Below are 21,196 nucleotides of genomic sequence, written 5' to 3' on the forward strand. Positions count from 1 at the left end.
GAGCATCGAGTCCGGCCCCTCAGACCCAGAGATAAACTGCACCTGCACATCTCCCTGCACTTTATGCCCCAAGCATGAGCCCTCTCCCCAGTGGGGTCCCAGTCAAAAGGCAGGGACCAAGCAAAAGGAGTCATGACCTTTGCCCTGACCCCCCCGGAAGTGAACATTCCCTCTACCTTCATTCCCCTCCCTGTTCCCCTGGCCAATCCAGTGAGAGGATCCTCCTAGGTAAGAAATTTTAGGGTTGATCTGCAAATTTCCCATGGGATGAACTGTCTGGTATCAACCCCAAACTTGGGGGGCGAAGGTTAACATAAGGCTTCCTTTTTGCCCCGCCTCGTTTGCCAATCACACTCTAATTCGTGACACGATTGGTCAGTTCTCTGCCATGATCCTCCCTCCATTGCTCACCTGATCAGATGTTTATGAGTCGAAAGGAGGAGGCGGGGGTTCGTTGGGTGTCGAGATTCCATTGGTCGGTACAGATGTCCGTTAATAGCGCACCGCCCCCTACCTCGGAAACTTCGCTCTTTAATGGCTGCTCATTTGCATGGAACTTCGTTGTCTATTGGTTGCGTGCTTCGTCCGTCAGGGCACTCTCTGGTATCCGTTAGCGACAATGCCGGAAGAACCCACCTCCCCAAAGACGATTGGCAAATGTGTCGACGTAAGCCCCACCTCCGGCGGTGGGTGGGGGAAGCTGCTATTGGTCGAGGCCGCCGCCCCAGGGTGAGGAGAAGGAGGAGGAGGTGGAGAAGGGTTTGGTTGACTCGCAGCTGTTTGTCTGTTCGACACAGGCTCGGGCCCGATTGGGTAGACGGAGGCTTAGGTACTGGGGCTGGTGGAGCCGGAGGGGCTAGGGCGGAAGGAGTCGCCGGTGAACTGGGAAGGAGGGAGGCCTGCTTTGCGGGTGGTAAGGGGACCGGGCCGGGACTGGGGATGAAGGAGGCAGGGATGGGCAGGCCTAACGGAGAGCTCTTGAGTCGGGGGACGGGCGGGAAGGGAGAGCGAAGTTAGTGGGGAGGGGTCTGAGGTATTGGAAAAGGTAAGAAGACCGGCTGGGAGGTTACTAGACCCAGTCAGGCCTGGCTCTGGTCGGAGTGGGATGCAATAGGGTGGGCCTGGCGGGGTGCAGGGGGGGGTGGGCCCTGCAGACCAAAGGGGATTGCTTGGGGCAGGGGTTGTCTTAGTTGGGATGGCGAAAAGGGCGAACTAGATCTAGGCCCTGGAGAAAAGGGATTGGGGGAGTGGATGAAATAAGCCCATTTGCAGGGCGCCGAGGTAGAGGTGGGTGGTGGAGGGGCCACATCTGACAGACAGCCTGATGGGCTGCAGCAAGGAGATGAAGGGGGTTATTGGAACTGGGCTGCAAGGGAGCCGCTTAATGGATGGAAATAAGGATGAATTGGGAAGATCCATGAAGGATTCTTAGGTGGGTGATATTGGAGTCAAGCTTAAGTGGAGAAGATCCCAAAAGGGGACGGGATGGAGTGACAGAACTTTAATGGTAATTTAAGGAGTTTAGCTGAGGGAGATTTGGACTCAGTGGAAAGAGTTAAGGTGAAAGAAGTAAGCTTTATTTAAGCTGGAGGAATGGAGAAGTTGAGAAACTTGACACGCACTTTGGAATCAGTTAAGGAGCTTTTGGGAGGCTATGGGTTTCTTGTCCACTTGAGTGACCCCAGTATTGGAGGGAGGGTGATCAGAGATTCTTGATAGCCACAGAGTTAGAGAGAAGTAATAGGAGTAATAGAAACCAGTGTGGTATGATGTTTGGGTTTTGGGTTTTTTTTTCTGTTTGGTAACAACCCCAAACTCAAATCTTCCCTCCTCACCCCATGTGAAAGTACAGTTGAATGGAGTGTTCAGTCTTTCTAATTTTTGTCTCCCTGAGAATTTCATTTGTGAGGGTGCTAGGAAGTTTGAGGAGAGTATGATTAGCTTCATTCACACCTAGCGGTATAATAAGGTAGTGTTGGCGACTCCCTCAGGAGTAGAGAATGGAAGAGATTGAATTAATCATCTTAGAAAGGTGCTTGGAGTCATCAGCAGTTAGATGAAACTTTCAACGTGGGACTCTCTGGGCTTTCCTAGCCAGTGATGATGGAGTTTGGTGCACCAAATTTTTTTCGAAGGAACTTGGATGAGGTTACTTTGGAGAGGATTTGGCTTAGAGTGGAAAAATTCTACTCAGGAGCTTGGTTTGTTGGTCCATTGCTACCTGTCACCAATGGGCTTGATTTCTTTATTATTGGAAAATGGTATTGGACAGTGACAGCATCTGTAGGGTTTGTATGAGAGGTCTGATAGGTTGCAGAGTCAGAGAAGAGAGGCCTTGTTGTTATTCACCTCCAAGATCCCTACCTAGCAAGGCCATAACTGTATTATTGACCTCCCAAGAGATCAGTCTAGTGAAGATTGGAGGCCTATTGGCTTTTTTCCCCCTTGAGAATTTTTTTATTCTTTTTATTATCATATTTTCCCATCACTATTTTACCCTGAAAAAAGAAAGAGATGGCAAAGCACCTCACATAACATGGTTTTTCTCCCCAACTTTATCCCTATCACTTAGAAGGCTGTGTAGCCAAAGATAGTTTTGCCTACTCTCTGCCCCTAACTTCTGCCTCCTAACCCATTCCATATCCATCTTCCTTTTTTTGTGTGCCTGTCTTAGTCCCTCTTCAATGATTGATTATCACAGTTCTGTTTCCTTTTGCCCTGCCCCTCTTGCCTCTTTGAGCAGATATTTTGTTCACTTTTCATTTGCAGCTATTCAAGTAGATAGCTTTGCTAATGCTCCTATTGCCTGATATTCTAGGTATAATTTTCCCATCAACATATCTTTCTGCAGATTGCAATTAGGTAATTTAGGACATTTCTTCCCAACCAAATTGCCCAAATGCCTTTCTAATCTGGGAATGGCTACGAAATATAGTACTTTGCTTAGGGGAGATTTATTGTCCAGTGAAAACTCCAAGACCTTTTATCTTCTAGGTTGGGGTCTCTGACTGCCATATGATCTTTAGAACTGCCAGTTCCTCACCCCAGTATATGGGTTCTCTCAAGTTTTGGACCCCTTGGTCTGTATTGGTTTCACCAGTGACTTAGGTCTTTGAGTCTCCCTGGCTCTACAATTGATTTCCATATAGATTCTACAGTACTACTTGAACTACTTTTCTTAGAAGAAAGTATTTCATATTATGGGCCAGTGGCTTGTGATTTAAGCTTGTTCCATTGGTGTTAGGAAGCTTCTGGTCAGTATTCCTTTAATGCTCAATTCCTTGTTTTTCCAGAGTTCCCATTCTCTCATCCACAGAACCAGCCCTATACAAAATTGTGAGGCAGACAAGTTTCTTATGTGTTATTCTTCCTTATTTTTTGCTCCATAGTTAGTAGGTCCTTCCTTTACTCCCTCCCTCAGTTTTCCACTTTTGTGGACCAGCCCACAGGTTACCAGACAAGCAATTGTAGAATCCAAGTTGGCAGGGACATGATGAGGTCATCTAGTTTAATTTGTGCCTGAATAGAAATCTTCTATGATAGTACTTCAAAAATGGTTAATCTGTCTCAGCTTAAAGTGATGGAAAGTTCACTGTATTTAGAAGCAGTCCTGTCCATTTTTAGACGCATTAGGAAGCGTTTCCTTATATTGAGTGAAAATTTGGTTTTCTCTCCATTTTGGTTGGCCTGTTCCACCTTTCTTCCTAAAATGTCTTGTGGAGACCTGAACCAAATACTTCAGATTTGTTCCAGCCAGGGCCAAGTGCAACAGGATTGTTACCTCCCTTACTTTGATCACAGGCTGCATTACCAGAAGCTTGAAGATTGCATTAGCTTTTTTGGCTACCATATCACTCTGTCTACTCATATTAAACTTGAAGTTTTCTGAAGCACCCAGATCTCTTTCACATGAACTATTCTGTAGTCATTCCTTTCCCATCCTGTACAATTAGAACCAGTGATTTCATTCATATAGGGAACACCTAGTGAGGGATTCCTTCTGCTAATGCAGATCAGGTACTCTGCAACTTAGACCCTTAGTAGCACTGAGAAGGTTAGTCACTTGCTGAGGGTCATACAATTCATTATGTGTCAGAGGTTTGATGTGACCCCTGGATATCTTTATTTTGAGGGTGGCTGTCCTCACTGCTAGAGGGATTTTATGTTTTTCTCTATTAATTTGATCACATTAAAGCCAGCCGATTGTTCTAGGCCTTTTTTATTCTTTCTTGGTTCTGTTATCCAAATTTGTGTGATCTGCACATTTGATAGTCATCTCATTCATACCTTTATCCAAGTCACAGAATTTGAGAGTTGGAAAGGGCCTCAGCAGCTGTCTAGTCTAACTCACATAGGAAAGGAATCCCTACCACACAATACCTGACAAGAGGCCCTGCAGCCTCTGCTTGGACACTTCTAAGGGGTAAATACTACCTCTCAAGGCAAGCCATTCCACTTTTAGATAGCTATAATTGTTAGAAAGTTTTTCCTGAAATTAATCCTAACTTTGCCTCTTTGTAACTTTCACATTTTGTTCTCCATCCCATCCTCTTAGGCTATCAGAACAAGTGTAATCCTTCTTCCACATGATAGCCTTTAAATACTTGAGGACTCAACTCTCATGGTCTACATTGAGCCATCTCTTCTCCAGGCTAAACATTTCCTAATTCCTTCAGTTGACCCTCATATGTGATGGACTCAAGGGCCGTTATCAGCCTAGTTGCCTTTTGGACATTCCTCAGTTTATCAGTGTCCTTAAACCATGGTGCCCCAAACTGAACACAATACTCCAGATGGGGTCTGTCAAGGCCATTAAAAATAATACTTCTTTGTGAGTAGGGAAGAATTTGGTTCTGTATAAGCAGTGATTCCTCTTATATTTACATGTTTAGAAGGTCCTAAGGATCAGGCATATGGGTGGGGCCAGTAAGTGTAGCCTGAGAGACTCGGAATCACGTTTTAGGCAACTGCTACACATTGAAAATAATATTATAACTCACTTTTATATAGTGCTTTGCAAACACTTTGCTCACAACCACCCTTTGAGGTAGGTTTTATAAGTGTCATCTCCATTTTTGCAGATGAGGAAACTGAGTCTCAGAGAGGTTGAAAATGGAGCAGCCCTATGGGAGGACAGATGCTGTAATTCATTTGCTTAACATTTATTAGAGTGTTCATATCACAACCCACTCCTCCCAACTCCTTCCCCCAGGATCTGAGAAAAGATGAGATCATGAACATGACCAGTGACTGAACTGAGCAAAGGGCAACCCAGGTGAGGAAGGTGTATAACTAATATTTGAGCCAAGTTATGATTTCTGACCAGAATTCTCTTTGAGTCCTTTCTGGCTCTAATATGACAGTTGTTGCCTGAGACCTCTTCAGGGATTCTTAGTGGGGGTGATAACTCATGTTCTGGGACCTGGTTGTGTTTGTTTTTTCTTTCTATTTAAAAAATTATTTAAAATGGTAGTCACCTTCTTAGCTGAAGCTAAGAAGACCACTTATTTGGTGAGATTAGGACATATAAGTTGTAGTAACGGGTGACAGGAAGCACAGTTAGCCCATGTGAGTTACTGTAATGCCTTGTGGGTAAAGTCCCACAGGCTGGTGAAGGGGGTGGATTTCTATCCCAGAGAGCTTCTGAGGTACTAGGCAATAAAATTGAGGTCTCTGATAGGACAAAGTCCATGTTATCAGCATTATTAGCCTTCCTGCAAGAGAACAGAGTAATGAATAGGGTGGTAGAGGGGAGTAGAATTGATTCTGTTCTCCCCTCCTTAATCTTTCTAGGTTAGCATTAGAAGGTTTGCACCACCTTAAAGATAAGAGATAAGGATTCTGCTTGTCTTTTGGGGAGATGTAGGTGGGAGTAGAAGTGGCATAAATGCCATTTAAACCACTGACTGATTAAATGACATGGGGCATATCATCTTCTCTCTGCTAGAGATGGTTGCCCCTTCCTATTTCATGTTGGATAGGAAGACTTTCAGGAAGGTGATTCCCTATTTTTTATAATAAGGTTAGTCCTGACAGTTCACAGGGAAAATTAGTCTTTGTTAATTTGCTCAGTCATGGAACAGGTCTGTGCCCAAGTTGGATTTGATATCTCATCTTTGTTCTTATATCTTGAGCTTTCTCTAGAGTTCAGTAAGTCTGAGAGGCAGGATTGTGTCATTGAAAGAGCATCTTACTGGGAGTTCCTTAAGTTTAGCTTTCTCTCTGTTCCTGTGTGATGTGGGCAAATCAGTTGACATCTGTTTCTTAATTTTCTCATTTGTAAAATGAAGGGATTGTACTATATTACCTGATGTATTGGAAGGAGCCCTGGCTTGAGTTGGAGGGCTTGGGTCAAAAATCCCGTGGCTGACACTACAATCTGTGTGCCTGTGAGTCACTTGGCCTCTTTGGCCTTGAGTTTTCTCATCTGTAAAATGAGGGGGTTGGACTTGCTGGCTCCTGAGGACCCTTCCAGCTTTAGGTCTAGGGTCCTGTGATTGACACGTCCCTGCCAGCTTTAATAGTCTGGCCTCTCTGTGAAGAGGCTGCTGCTTCTCCTCTAAACTACTGGCTTTAGAGAGACCTACACTGGAGAAGGCCTAGATGATGATATTCTGGATCAGTTGATTACAAGGAATCCATTGGTTTGGTGGCAAGGCCGTGTTTTATAAAACAGATTGCAGTCTACAATGCAGTTAACTTTTGGAACTGGATTGGACCCATCTTTGGAAAGCAGCTATTTGCCAGGGAGTTGAAACCTTTTGCTCAGTGACAGACTCCTGGAGGCTGAAAACACAGATGAGATGGTTGATAGGTAGAAGGGACACTTAAGGTATAAAATTATTTTTGTCCTTGCTGGACTAGCAGACTATAAGAAAATGTTCCTGTAAGACCTCCTTTTCTGTCCTGCTTGGGAATCTTCCAGTACTCAGCAAGCCTCCTTTAATTGACTTGACTGGCCAAGTTCCTGCCCTTCCAGCCTTTCCTAGTTTTCTCTTAAAGCTGAGGATCAATTCCAACTGAGAGTGCAGTGATTGTGATTTGGGTGTTTTAGAGACTCCGTCTTTTCTTCCTGTCTATAGTGGTTAGCCTGTATCTATTATGTGTCTCACCTCCCCTCCCCTTATTTTTTTTTCCCTAGGCTTAGAGTGATGTGACTGGCAAATAAGGACCTAGTTCAACTTGGTGGGCCTTGTTTTCCTATTTCAGAACAGTGGTGCTGTCATTTAGCATAGAGCTCTTCTCAGTGGTTCCATAGTGAGAGGAAGAAGGTTAAGAAGCTTTGGGGCAGAGTATTCTAGCAGATGCTGGGTGAGATGCAAAATTTGGATAATATAGTCCTCAGCCTTGGGTGTACAATACAGCACACACAAGTGACTATGATATAAAATAATGCACAAATGATATGAAAGGTACAAATAGTTGTGGGTGAAGCTGGGAGGTTATGATAGGCTTCCCGAAGGGAGTAGAATTTGAATTGTACTTTAAAGGACGAGTAGGAATTGGTGGTGAGGTGGGAAATTCTATGCACAGAGACCTTGAGCAAAGGCAGAAAAGTGTTAGGCATGTACTGGGAACATTAGGCAGTCCAGTTTGTGAGGGTCCTAGTGTATATAGAGGGAAATAGTATGAGTTAAGTCTAGAAAAGTAGTATGGTGCCAGATTGCAGAGACCTTTTTATGACAGTGAAAGGAGTTTGAACTTGGCTCATAGGCATTAGTGAGCAGAGGAGAGTAATCCAACCAGATTTATGGAGTATTCAGTTCAGTTCAGCAAATAATAGTGTGTCAGTTTTGTGAATGATAGATTATTGTGGGGGGGTAGCAGAGAATGGAGGTACAAATACTTTTTAGGGGACTGCTGTGGAGTATGGTGTCTGTGGGAATAGAAAATCAAGGTTAGATGCAAGAAATATTTAGGCAGAATTGACAAGAGTAGATAACTGAGGGAGGAGGAATAAAGATAACAGGTTTCAAGCATGAGAGAATGAGTACTGCTGACAAAAATAGTAAAGTCAAAATAAGAAGCTAATTTTGGAGAAAGGATAAAAAGCTATTTTTTTGAATATCACAAATTTTGGAGTTAGAAAGACCTCAGCAACCATCTTTAGTCTAACCTTTTCCCAAAAGAAATCCCCAGTATAAAAAGGTTCAGGTAGTCATCAACCTGTGGTCGATATGTTGATATGGAATATAGACATAGAAAATGGGGGCCTAGAGCTCAGAAGAGAGGGCAAAGCGTGGAGCAGGGATGGGGAACCTGCAGCCTCAAGGCCACAGATTTTGGTTAATTATCTGCATAGAGTTGATAGTTAAGTCCTGGAAACAAATAGATTGCCAAAGGAGAGAGTGTAGAGAGAAGAGAGGGTGTAGGACAGAACCTTGGAAAATTCCCACCTTAAGTTTTGAAAGATGAGGAAATGATGGGCCTCATCTATAGTACCTCAGTACTGATATTCTGTATCTGTCTTTATATCTCTTTGCCGGGAGCATTATTCTGTATCTTTTCTTCCCATCTCTGTTCCCTCACTCACCCGTCCTGATGGGCTTCTCTTCCCAATTGCATGCAGCTTTGATCCTTGCATCCAGATATTCCAAATATCTTCATTAATGGTGGATCCAGAAGACCTATCCCTCTGTATCCTCCATAGAGCATTTACTCAGCAGACTGAAGGAACTGGAAAGCTTTGCTCTGGTTCTAGTGCAGCACTGAGGCTGTCCATTTTTATTCCTTAGTCTCGGTACTTACTACATGATGAGCTTCCCTCCATTTTGAACACATGTCCTTGATGGTGTTTTTTCCTTTTTACACATAGTAGTCTACTTATACCTTCCGTAGATCTTCCCAGTGCCTTTCAGGTCACCTGGAATTTAATTTAATTCTTCTGAAATCTTGCTCTTCTGTGCTTTATTGCCAGATAGCATTATTCTTCATTTAGCTACGAGTTGGAACAGATGGTTTCTGAGCTTGCTTCTGTCTTTGAGATTCTGTGACAAGGAGAATATTAGTACAGGTGACAGTTGAAAGATCGAAAATGGATAGAGCATGGGCCCTAGAGTCAGGAGGACCTGAGTTCAAATCCGGTCTCAGACGCTTGACATTTAACTAGCTGTACTACCCTGAGCAAGTCACTTAAGCCTCATTGCCTCGGAAAAAGAAAACACTGCAAAACTTCCCAAATAGAATCCAGCCCTCTTTCTTCCATTTCATTACTGGATCCAAGTCTATTGTTCATCAGCAGTCAGTGGGCTTTCTGCCTGACTGCTGCCATAATCTGAGCAGTGATGGTGGTTTTTAATCCACTAGTATAGATGTGTGGGCTGATCTCTGAGTGGTAGTGGATCTCACTGTCATAAACAGCTTCATTGGAATAAATGGAGTATCAGCCTCTCTTCCTAAAAATGAATGAATTGGATCGTTTCCTATTTCTCTTGAAACCCAAATCAATTAAATTAAGATTTTCCTTTTTTAAAAAATGTACTCTCTTACACTTAGAGCCTTCACACATTATAGTTGTGGAATTGCTTTCATTTTGCTTCTGCTTTAACCTCAAGGAATAAATGAAACTTATTGATCTTTTCCAAGGATCATTGACTTTGATAGCAAAAAGGGTTCCTTACTGCTGCCATTGGCATGCCATATCATTTCCCAAATCATTGTCTTGGTGCCAGCTTAGTACTTTGGGGGTTCACAAAATCCTGCTCTTCAACCTAACTTAACCTACCAGGAAGACAGAGTGTAGGTTTGGAACCAATCTTGATTACTCAGTGGTATTCATCTAATACTTCCTGAGTACCTTCTGTGGGAGATGAATATGACTGTTGCTACCGTTTAAGGAAATTAAAAGTTGAATATTTTCAGTACACAAGAGAGAGCTAAAATGCTGAGTTTGAAAGACAGAGAAATCATTCCTCACTGGAGGAAATTAGGGAAAGCTTCATTAAGGAGGTAGTATTTGGTCTACTTGTCCTTCATACGTGACAGTCCATTTCTCATCTCTATGCTTTTGTACAAATTATCTTGTGTCTGGAATGCCCTCCCTCCTCGTTGACACCTTAGAACCAAGAGCATCTTCTTTCAGAATTCAGCTCAATTGTTACCTCCTCTGGGAAGCCTTTCCTCATTTTTTTCTAGCTGCTCTCCTGGAAAACAAAACAAAACTAACCTTGTATTTACTTTGTATATCTTTTGTATCTACTTGTATCTATTTCTTCCTCTCTCAATCTCTTGACTTCATTTCCATTATTTCCTCCTTTACTCCATTCTCTGGTGCAAACCTTCTGCTATATGTACCTTTGATTCCATCATCCCTTCCCATCTTCTCTATAAAGTTGCCCCTATTATTTCATCTCCAATCTGTCCCTATCTACTATTTTCCAGAAACCTAAAGATAACATTTAGGTCTTCTTGATCCTTAAAAAGCCCTTACAATACCTGAAAGCTATCATCCTAATTTTTTTCATCCCTTTCTTAGTCAGATTCCTTGAAAAAGCCATTCACATTTAGTGCCTCCAATTACTCTTCTCTAATTTTCATCTAAATTTTTTACATTTGGGCTTCCAGTCTCTTCATTCAACTTAAGTTGCTCTCTCCGACATTACTACAGATACTTAGTTGTCAAATGTAATGGCTCTTCCCAGTCTTAAACTTTCTTGACGTCTTTGCAGCCTTTAACACTGTCTAGTACTCCTGGAGAGACTTCTTCTCCTCTCTTGGGTTTCCCCCCCCTCAAATCCACTCCTTCCAAAGTGCCCTGTTACTGTTAAGGGTACTACTGTCCTTCCAGTCACCCTGATTCATAACTTCAGCATTGAGTTCATAACCTTGACATTCCTCTTACCCTAAATATCCAGTCAGTTGCCAAATCTTGTCATTTCTGTCTACATAACATTTCTTTCATACTCTTCTATCTATTCATATAACCATCATCCTAGTTGAGGCCCGTGTCGCTTCTCACCAGGACTATTGCAATAACCTCTTAATTGGTCTCCCTTCCTCTATTTTCTGTCTCTCTGTCTCTCTCTCTCTCTCTCTCACACACACACACACACACACACACACACACACACACACACACACACACACACCCCCTTCCCAGTCCGTCATCTACACAAACACTAATGTAAATTCCAGCATCCCCACTCAGTAAACTTCAATTGTTACCTCTAGAATTAAATAGAAATTCTTATGTTTAGCATTTAAAGCTCTTCACACCCTGGCCCCTTCCTCCTGTTCTGCTCTTAACCTTTACTCTCCTGCAAACAGTCTATGGTGCAGCCATACTGGCTTGCTCACTGTTACTCACTCCCATCTCCACACCTTCGAACTGGCTGACTGGCATGTGCTTAAGTCCCAGTCTCCTTCAAGACTTTCTGTATGAAGCTTAGCCTGGTTCCCAGTTGCTGCAGCCCTCCCTACCTCCTTTCCTCCCTCTCAGAACTTATTTGTATTCATCTTGTATATATTCTGTAGGTATGTATGCATACAGATTGTCTTCCCTGTGAAGTGTAAGCTCCTTGGGATCAGGGACTGTTGTACTTCTGACATTTTAAGTCCCAGGGCTAGCACAGTGCCTAGTACATAGATGCTTAATGAAGACTTGTTGATTGATATTTAAATGTTATTTTCACTGATCACTGTCAGCTCCTTGAAGACAAGGACTATTTCATTTTTGTCTTTGTCATCATGAATACCTAGCACAATGACTGGCACATAGTAGGCACTTTAACAAATGCTAGTTGATTGCTCTTGTAATGGGCCTTAAAGGATGGGTAGGATTTTGGCAGGTGGAGGTGAGAGAGGGAAGATATTTCATAAAGAGAGAAGAAGAATGTGAGCAGGGTCTCAGAATTAGAAAACCTGTAAATATATTTAGGGAATGAAACATAGTCTGATTTAATTGGAAAGTAAGTGAAGGGAACCTACCATCTTCCAAGTGATTCCCTAACATATACGTGGCTAGAAGCCACAGGTAAACTCCTTGACATACCTCTCCCCCTACTCTCAACCTGAGGTTGTGGTTGCCAGGCCCACATGGAATGGAGAGTGTAATCCAGTCTCTAGGCACCAGGAAGACAGCTGTGAGTGAGACAGTAGGGAGGGTTTGCTGACTCATGTGTGATAAAACCTAGCTGTGGAGTTGTTTTTACATTGCTTTTTCCACTTCACCAAGAGCAGTTGTGGTCTGCTGAGCAATTTGATGGTTTTCTCTAACCAATGTTTGAAGAGTTGAACTACCGCTGGAAAAGACAGTAGGCTGGGAATTGAAGACTGGTTGGAATTTCAGAAATGACCTTTTATAAAAAACCTGAACAGATATGACGGGTGTAGGGCTAGAAACTGCATTCATTGTACGGTCTAAGAAGTCCTAATCACTCATCAGAGAGGGCTCCACCCCATCCCTGGGGGGCAATTTGAAAACCTGCACAAAAGTACCAAGGAAATACCTGGGGATGTACCAGGATATCTAAAGGGTAGAACTGGGCTTTCTCCAGGCTGATTATGGTTTGATTTTACTGGCCCCAACATGGTTTATGTGGAGTCAAAGAAAGTTCTTGGAGGTTATAAGATCCCAGGAAAAATGAATAAGGGGTAGGGATTTTCTCTCACCATTAGTTTCCATCTCAAATTCCATGTCAACTCTCTTGTCAGTAGAAATCAGGTCAGGCGATTAGGTGTATTTTTGGCTCGTTTTGGGGGCTTGAGGTGTGTCAGTTAAGGGGGTCAGTTAAGTTTTGTTATGTATGTAGATTTCTTGTTACATTTCTGTTCATCTTATGATGGCAGGTTCCAACTGCTCCCAGAGAAAATGTGCTATGGTGAAAAGAGTGTTGGACTTATGGTCAGAGTTCTAATCCTACAAAATCTGAGTTCTAGTCCTACTTAACCAGCTTTATGACCTTTGACAAGTCACTTAATCTATGTGCCTCGGTTTCTCATCTGTAAACAGAGATAATATTTTTACTACTGACCTCACAGGATAATTGTGAAGGGACTGCTTTGCAGCCATAAATACTGCATAAATTTGAGCTGCTATTATAATTTTGATGACAAGTGAAAGAAGATAAGAGGTTCCTCCCTTTCTTAGAGAGAGTGATTGGAATGGGTCTACATTGTAAGTACCTAATTTCTTTTGCAGGACTTCGAGAAGCTGGGAAGCCCCCTTCCCCTCCCCCCCTTCCCCATCCCCACCCCACCCCACCCTAGTATTTGACCATGACAAGCAGAGGCACAGCTCGGCCCAATGGCCAGCCCCAGGCTAGCAAGATCTGCCAATTTAAACTTGTCCTGCTGGGGGAGTCTGCCGTAGGCAAGTCTAGCTTAGTGCTACGCTTCGTCAAGGGGCAATTCCATGAATACCAGGAGAGCACCATTGGAGGTAAGTGTTAGGTGAAGCCCTTGGTAGAATGTCTAGGGATCCTAGGGACTAGGCTGAATGACTAAGTGTAAAAGCATTTATTAAGTGCTTCACTGAATAAACATCTGAGATGGCTGAGCCTGCCATCCAGCTTTAAAATCTAATTAATCATTTATGGTTTAAGACTTGATGCTTCTTTGAAGAAGATAGTAGAATTTCTTCTATCATTAGATAGTTTTTTCTTCTGTCTACCTGTAATCTGGGGTTGGAAGTAGGGGGATCTTGATACAAGATTACTGTCCTACTCAATAAACTTCAGGGGTTCCCCATCACCTCCAGGATCAAATACAAAATTCTCTGTTTGGAGTTCAAAGCCATTCCTAACCAGTCCTTACTGCCCATGCCCACACATTCCCCCCTCCCCCACCCTGCAGTTTCTCTGGCTGTCCTTTCAAGACCTAATTAAAATCCAACCTTCTAGAGAAAGCCTTTTCCCAGTCCCTCTTAATTCTACTGCCCTACCTTCCCTCTGTTAATTATTTTCAATTTAACCTGTATATATAGTTGTTTAGTGTCTCCCCTATTAGATTGTGAACTTCTTGTGGGCAAGGACTGTCTTTGTTTTACCTTTCTTTGTATCATGAGCACTTGACACAGTCCCTGGCCCATAGTAGATACTTAATAAATGCTTCTTGACTGACTGTCCCAAGTGCTTATCACTCACATCAATTTTGTGAGAAAAGTGGTATGTAAATGTAACTATTTCAGTTCATCTTCTTCTCCACCCTGCAGTTCCTGGTAGTTCATGAATTGTTACTATTTCCCATCTATCAAAACTTCTGGGCAGAAAGAACTTAATCATACCCTTGAGGGATTGTCTCTCCAGCCTATGAACAAGAGAAACTTATAGAAGCTGTGGAAGAGAGAATTTTTCCCTCAATTTGAATGACACCTATACTTAGAAGTGCTAAGTGTAATGGATGGGAGGAGAGGGTTTCCCAGCCACCCAGCCACCTCCTCATTTGCTGCTTTTTCTATTCTTCTTCTTCCTTGGCCCTCCCTCCTTCTCCCCTGAATTTTTTTTTCTACAGCCGCCTTCCTCACACAGTCAGTCTGTCTGGATGACACAACAGTCAAGTTTGAAATCTGGGACACAGCAGGACAGGAACGATACCACAGCTTGGCACCCATGTACTACCGGGGTGCTCAGGCTGCTATTGTGGTCTATGACATAACTAATCAGGTAAGTGATGAAGATAATGTTCCCCAATTTTGGAATTCTGAGAATTGGATAGTCAGAATTTTTAATCTAATCTGTATGGGCGGAGCCTAGGACAAGGTACTATAGGAGAATATAAAAGAATAATAATAGCTTACATTTACAGCTTACAATCTGCTCTTCTCACAGTAACAATGTGAAGCAGGTAATATGAATATTATCTCCATTTTACAGAATAGGAAACTGAAACTCAGAAGGTTAAGTGATTTTTGCCTGAATATGTAGCTAGCAAATATCAGAGGCAGAACTCTTAAGTGTATTGTTATTTCCACTATATTTTCAGGTTTAGTTGGGCAAATGAGATATACACATTTGAAGTAGCTTACCTGTACTATAAAATCTCTGGACACAAAGTATATAAGTATATAAGAGGAGTTAGCACTAATGTGGTTTCAGAGAAGAAAGTCTTCATGTGAGAGGGGGATTTGGAAGGTGATGGACATGAATTGGCAGAGGAGTTCAGAATATACCTCTTTTCCCCACTTTCCTCTGTTTCCCCAGGAAACCTTTGCCCGGGCAAAGACATGGGTGAAAGAACTACAGCGACAGGCCAGTCCCAGCATTGTCATTGCCCTGGCAGGAAACAAGGCTGACTTGGCCAACAAGCGCATGGTGGAATATGAAGTAAGGGGACCCAGAGAGTTCCTCCCTAAGAGCTTCACTGCTCCCCAAGACAGTTTGTTCTCATCTCTTCCTTTTCTGGACACTTCTTCCCTTCACATTTCAGCACTGAGCAAAACATAGCAGACTAACACCTATAAGAATTGGGGGATTTGTGAATTGTTGGGAAATATCAGAACCGAGGGTTAAAGGGATATAGGAGTATCAATATGAAGAGAAGAAGGAAGGCAGGTACTTTAATAGATAAGGTTCCCTAAGTTTCAGGTCATCTCAAGTTTCTCAACTTATCCATTGTCCCTTACCACCACTTGTTGGGTTTCATAAGCATCTCTCTGTCCAAGAACGTGAATTTTGTTTTTTTATTTTTTATTTTTATTTTTATTTTATTTTTTGCTTTTAGGCAATTGGGGTTAAGTGACTTGCCCCAGGGTCACACAGCTAGTAAGTGTTAAGTGTTTGGTCTGAGGCCGCATTTGAACACAGGTCCTCCCGACTTCGGGGCGGTGCTCTATCCACTGCGCCACCTAGCTGCCCCCAAGAACATGAATTTTAAATCCTGTAGATGACATTCTTCCCTGCTGGAATAACTAACAAAATGGCCCAGCAGGCTGGAATGGGACAGTAGGATTGGTGGGAGTTAACTAAAGGGAAGGAACTATGAGTACTGCCTAACCCTAATGCAGATCTGGAAATGCAGCTCTACATTCTGAACTTCCAAATGCCTCACCCTGATCCTTTGCAGGAGGCCCAGGCATATGCAGATGACAACAGCTTATTGTTTATGGAGACATCGGCCAAGACAGCCATGAATGTGAATGACCTCTTCTTGGCTATAGGTAAGGGCAGGATAACCCAGCGTCCTTCTGAATGTCTCTTCCTTAGTCTCAAGACCAATTAGCAGCAACCTAAACTACAGGGATAGCTAGATGGCAATGTCTTAGGATGTTAGGTAAGGAAAGTCCTTAGCCAGCTTTTAATAGAAACTTCCTGATGGAGAGTCCTTTGTGGTATCTGGTCTCTCCTTTCTAATTGTGGTCTCAGCCCTTTCTCCTTGCCCCCAGACTGCAGTGCAGTTGGAGAATCTTGACCTCCATCTTCCTTAGAACATTCCACTGGTGTCCCCTCCCCACTAAGACTTTCTCTTTTTGAAGTGAAATCATCTATTTTCTGTCTCTCTATCTCTTGTCTCTAGCTAAGAAATTGCCCAAGAATGAACCGCAAAACATGGGAGGTACAGGAGGCCGAAGCCGAGGTGTGGATCTCCATGAGCAGTCGCAGCAGAACAAGAGCCAGTGTTGTAGCAACTGATGGGGTGGCTGGCAGCAAATGAGCGTAGAGCGAGCACGAGAGCTAAGACCTAACTTCAGTCCCCACCCCTCAGCACACAGCCCCTTCGGTAACAGCACACTGAGCCCTGGCTCCCACAGGCCACCTCCCAACAGCTCCGTCCTGGCGCTTGTTAATGCTTCAGCAACCAACAACAACAGGCAGCTGTTGCCACCGGCCTCCCACCTCTGCCCTGGGGCTCAAGGGGGGTGGTTAGTTCCCCCTGGAACTCACCTTCCAAAACAGACTTTCTTCACTTTGTATTATAGGTGCAAGACAGTAACCTACTTATCTCTCTTTCTCTTCCCACCCTTCATCCCCATGTCTTCAGATAACATTTTTGTCGCTTGCTCCTGCCTTCCATCAATAACTGGTTTTGGTCCCTTTCCCCACCTTGATGTCCCCCTCTTCCCAGGGTTGGAGAGGTGAACTTGAGATATGAGAAGGGGTACACAGCACATCCACATTGGTAACCGGGGGAAGGGGGGGGGGATAAGGGTCTGGCAGGAAAACAGCTCCTTTTTTCTCATTATATAATGGGTATTTCCCACATTCGAAGAAAGCTGCAGTGTCCATGATCCTCTTCTTCTACCCCTGGGTGGGTGGATGGGAAACTTCTGGGCAAAGGTGAGAACAGGAGAAAAGTGTGCAGGGTCATGCTGAGTTAGTTAACCTGGGCAGAGGAAGAGGCTTAGGGCTCCTTGGGAACTCTGTAGTACTTTCTCTGCCTTTATTTTCCCTTGGCCTTTGGGGGCTCTTCCCCCAGGGTGATTCAGCCCCAGGGTCTTCCAAAGAACCGTTATTGGGTGCCTTTTTCTTGGCTCTGCTGTGGTCTAGTTGGAGGAGGGACCAGTCTCTGATACCCATCCTCTGATTGATATACATATAGAATTGTTTTCCTCATTGGCCTCAGCCCCATCACCTGTTCTCTCTCAACCCTGGGCATGGCCTATCACTGCGGTTTGCACTTTAGTTGATGGTTTATTTGGGATGCTTATTTTAGGGGTTTTTTAACGCACACGCCTTCCTTTTTTAACTACATGGAAAGTGAGGTGTATACGAGGTCTGTGGGGTGGGTGAGAAAGGGCAGTGGCAGCTACCCAAGCCAAACCCTCTCTCCTCCTTGATCCTACCCCCAGACTTTGATTCCTCTCCGCCTTGTCCACTCCTCAACCCTTCGCTGTGTTTGAGACCTTACCACTCTGAAGACCTGGTGGGGAGACTGAGATTGAAGAGGGAAGCACAGGCCAAGGTAGAGATTAAGGCATGTCCCAGGCAAGAGGCAGGAGTATGGGGAGAGGGGAGGACGGCTACCTTTCCCTCAAATGGGAGTCACTCATTTTGATGCTCTATCCCCATTCTCTTTTCTACTTCCCTGTAAATAGGTATGATGATCTCTTTCTCCATTGTACGGTCTGTCATGCCATTTGGCTTCCAAATGGGCCTCAGTCATGCCCTGTTTCTTCTGTCAGGATCCCTGGCCTTAACCTTCTACCCTACTCCTTTGATTCATTCTTCAATATCCCACTTCTGAGGGACAATGGCAACTCATATTCCCTAGGAGCCACGGCCCCCATATCCTGCTCTTTTGTCACCACTCCCTCCATGGAAGCGTAAGCCACAAAGTCCTAGTTGTAGTCCCACAGACCATACTAGCTGCTCTTCTGGCCAGTGAAGCAGCTGATTTCAAGAGTTCTTTCATAATAGTTACTTCAAAAAGTGTTACTTCATTAAGAGGGATTAAAACACTTGCTGCATCCAGAGTATAGATCTCTGAGGTAAAGGTAGGTGGAAAAGGGCCTGGGTTTAGAGTATTTGGGGAAAACTGTCAAGAGAACAAATTCCAGGAGGAAGTAGAAGATTACTGTTGCTCCAAGTTTCCTCTTATTCACCATTAGGAATGTGGCCTAATATTTAGGAGAAAGCTATTCAGGACCATGGCTGATTTCTAAATCCTGGGGTTTAAGAGTCTTACCTGTTTTCCTGGCCCACAGTCACTTGAACTGCCTTACCTGTCTCAAATACCAAAAAAAAAAAAAGCTATGAAATTTATAACCCTAAGACCTTGTTGCATTCATCTTAAGACCTTCAGCTGAGCTTCTCCCAGTGGCATCCTTAATTCCCCAGGGGCCTGGCAGATTTTTTTTCCTTCCCTTCAGGTTGCCATCAAGTCATCAAACACTCAGCATTCTTCAAAGAAGCTAGGGAACTAGAAGGGATCTCTAGGTCTCTGCATATTTGTGTGTCTATCCCTTGGGGTGAAGGTCTATCTTTGCCTTGAGATTGGAGTCTTTTCCCCAGAAGATTCTCTTTATTGCCCCCCGCCCTCCATAACACACTTAAGGAACAGGATTGGCCTTAGCTTCTTTGGCTTGTCTACTGCCTTCCCTCCCTTTTCTGCTTATCTCTGGTTTCAGTGAGACTGTAGCTTCACTGGGCTTTGGGAGTTTTTTTAATTTTTCTGCTTTTTTTTTTTCCTGATCAGTTGTTTTTATGGGTTTTTTTTGAAACTTTTTTTTTGCTTCCAAGAAACCATTTGTCTTTCTCCCTTTCCCTTCTCCAAATATAACAGTTGTGGTAACAGAATGCACCTGCTGATTTACCAATGTATTTAATGTAAGTAAAAAAAAGAGGGGGAAAAAAAGAGGGAAAAAGTGTATTAGTGTTTCTTTCCTGCTGTTTTTCTAGCTGAAGCTAGATGTTGGGAAAGGAGGGGGCAGCTACATTGAATCAAAATGTCTAGTTTGATTCCATTTTCCATCTTCCTCAGAACACTGAAGGCGGCTTCAAGAAGGGCCAAAGTTATGTTTGGGGCTTTTTATATTGTAGGATCTTCTCTGTTTGTAAAGGAGCAAATCACTTATAAAGGTTATCAGATCCCTTTGGAGTTTCTCCAATATTCTTCTGACCTTTTTTTGTGTGTCATGGTCCCCTTTGGCAGTCTGGTGAAAGCTATAGCCCCCTTCTCAGATAATCTTTTTAAAAATGCATAATCAAGGGAAATGCTAAATTTCAGTTAGAATTTGGTGAAAATAAAGTTGTAAAAATTTTCCTATCCAAGTTCATGGACCCCTTGTGAGACCCAAGTCTCCTCTGATAATTTATCATCTTTCCCTCCTGTTATGTTGCCATTTCCTACACCAGAGGAAAAGAGGAATGGACGACAGGATGTTCACGTGCCCAACACATAGGAAGTGGAAGAGCAAGAGCCCCTTTTTCTCCCTATGCTGAAGTGTCAGCGTTGCTTTAATTAGTATGCCAGTAAGACAGATGGGGAGCAGGCTTCCTGTACCACTAATTTGTGCCCAAGTCTAGTTTGATACTGCTTCAGAGCTTTTTATTGTACTCTCTGACTTCGCTTACTGCAACTTTGATATTGCAGTCAGTACTGTCAGGACCCCCTTCTTCACATTACTATCTATCTCCTTGTTCTCTCCACTAGTCAGGCTTTTTCTGTTACTGGAGAGGGGAGCATGATTGAAGCAGTCTGGCTGTAATGTAGGAGGGCCATCCTGTCACGGGGGGGCGGTGTGGGAATATCAAAACACAAGACCCCCAACTGCAGGGTACCCCGTAGATTTCATTTCTATTCACTTCTGCCAGAACCTGGGGATATGAGAATCATATTTTGAGCTCGATTCCACAGCCTCAAGGGGCAAATGGTCACGGAAAGGGAGGTGTCACCGGTAAGAAGACGAAAGCTGGAGTATACCACTTTTTAAAAAGACATGTTTTGAAGTTGGAGGTGAGAGAACTTACCATTTTACTCATTAATTCGACACACCGTGTGCCCAAGGGCAAGGTACAGCGCTAAATACTGGAGATTAAAGGCAAAAATGGAATCCCGTTTAAATTCTACTTCAGTGTCTGGGTCATGCAGGAGAAGCAAAGTATTGCTCTCCGGATGGATCTTGGTATTTCAACTTGTTTCTCTCTGGCTCTTGGGTTTGGGGTATCTAGAGAGAGACTACATGTCGAAATCACCTGGAGGCACAGTATGACCATTCATTCCACTGACCTCAAATCTCTCTAGCTTCCTGTAGCCTTGCTTCAGTTACCCCACTGCCCTTTACACTTCTACCCAAACAGGACATACCACATCTTTCTGTGGATTTTCCCAGAATGCAACCCCTTCGTCCTGCCTTTAAGAAACTTCCATCAAGCCTTAGACTTCACCTCCTTCCCTGGAACCCTCAGCTCTAAGTGCTCTCATCCTCGTGTTTTCCTAGGACACTGGCTCTTTTGCCTCCATCACTCTCTACCCCTTGTTATATATGTATATTGATACCTGTGATGTATCAAGAGAACGTAGGAAAGCCCGTAGACACATTTGGTGGACTCCCCTGTGGCGGATTTATGGGAGAATCTGAAGGAGAGTCATAATGGGTTACCAGCAGCATTTTTGAAGGAAATAATCCACATCAATGAGTTCACAGATCGTTTAGTCTTGGAGCTCACGTGTATCCTTTCCAATAGAATGTAAGCTTCTGGGAGGCAGGGACCTTGTTTTTCCTTTTTGTATGCTCAGCGCCAAGCACAATACCTTGCACTTGGTAGAAGCTTAATAAATATTTCTTGAATGTTGACTACTGATTAGAGTTACTGGCGGGGGT

General features: G+C 43.6%; 1 protein-coding gene across 1 annotated transcript; it reads left to right on the forward strand.

Annotated features, from left to right (window-relative positions):
* The first annotated feature begins 739 nt into the window (after nt 1-739).
* On the forward strand, nt 740-21,169 carry RAB5B (RAB5B, member RAS oncogene family). The gene is made up of 6 exons (XM_020989996.2): nt 740-829; nt 13,139-13,378; nt 14,449-14,600; nt 15,138-15,260; nt 16,000-16,093; nt 16,450-21,169. Exons 2-6 carry the CDS (start codon nt 13,216-13,218, stop codon nt 16,563-16,565), a joined length of 648 nt encoding a protein of 215 aa, XP_020845655.1. The 5' UTR covers nt 740-829; nt 13,139-13,215; the 3' UTR covers nt 16,566-21,169.
* Nucleotides 21,170-21,196: the final 27 nt, after the last annotated feature.

Source organism: Phascolarctos cinereus, unplaced genomic scaffold, assembly GCF_003287225.1.
Source record: "Phascolarctos cinereus isolate Bilbo 61053 unplaced genomic scaffold, phaCin_HiC Scaffold_1;HRSCAF=81, whole genome shotgun sequence".
NCBI classification, from domain to species: Eukaryota; Metazoa; Chordata; class Mammalia; order Diprotodontia; family Phascolarctidae; genus Phascolarctos; species Phascolarctos cinereus.

Bases quoted from the DNA above. Each gene is read 5' to 3' on its own strand.
- RAB5B (XM_020989996.2), top strand. From the start codon at position 13,216: ATGACAAGCAGAGGCACAGCTCGGCCCAATGGCCAGCCCCAGGCTAGC. The intron at 14,601-15,137 runs GTAAGTGATGAA...CTGTTTCCCCAG, and splicing joins TCTATGACATAACTAATCAG to GAAACCTTTGCCCGGGCAAA. The intron at 15,261-15,999 runs GTAAGGGGACCC...GATCCTTTGCAG, and splicing joins AGCGCATGGTGGAATATGAA to GAGGCCCAGGCATATGCAGA.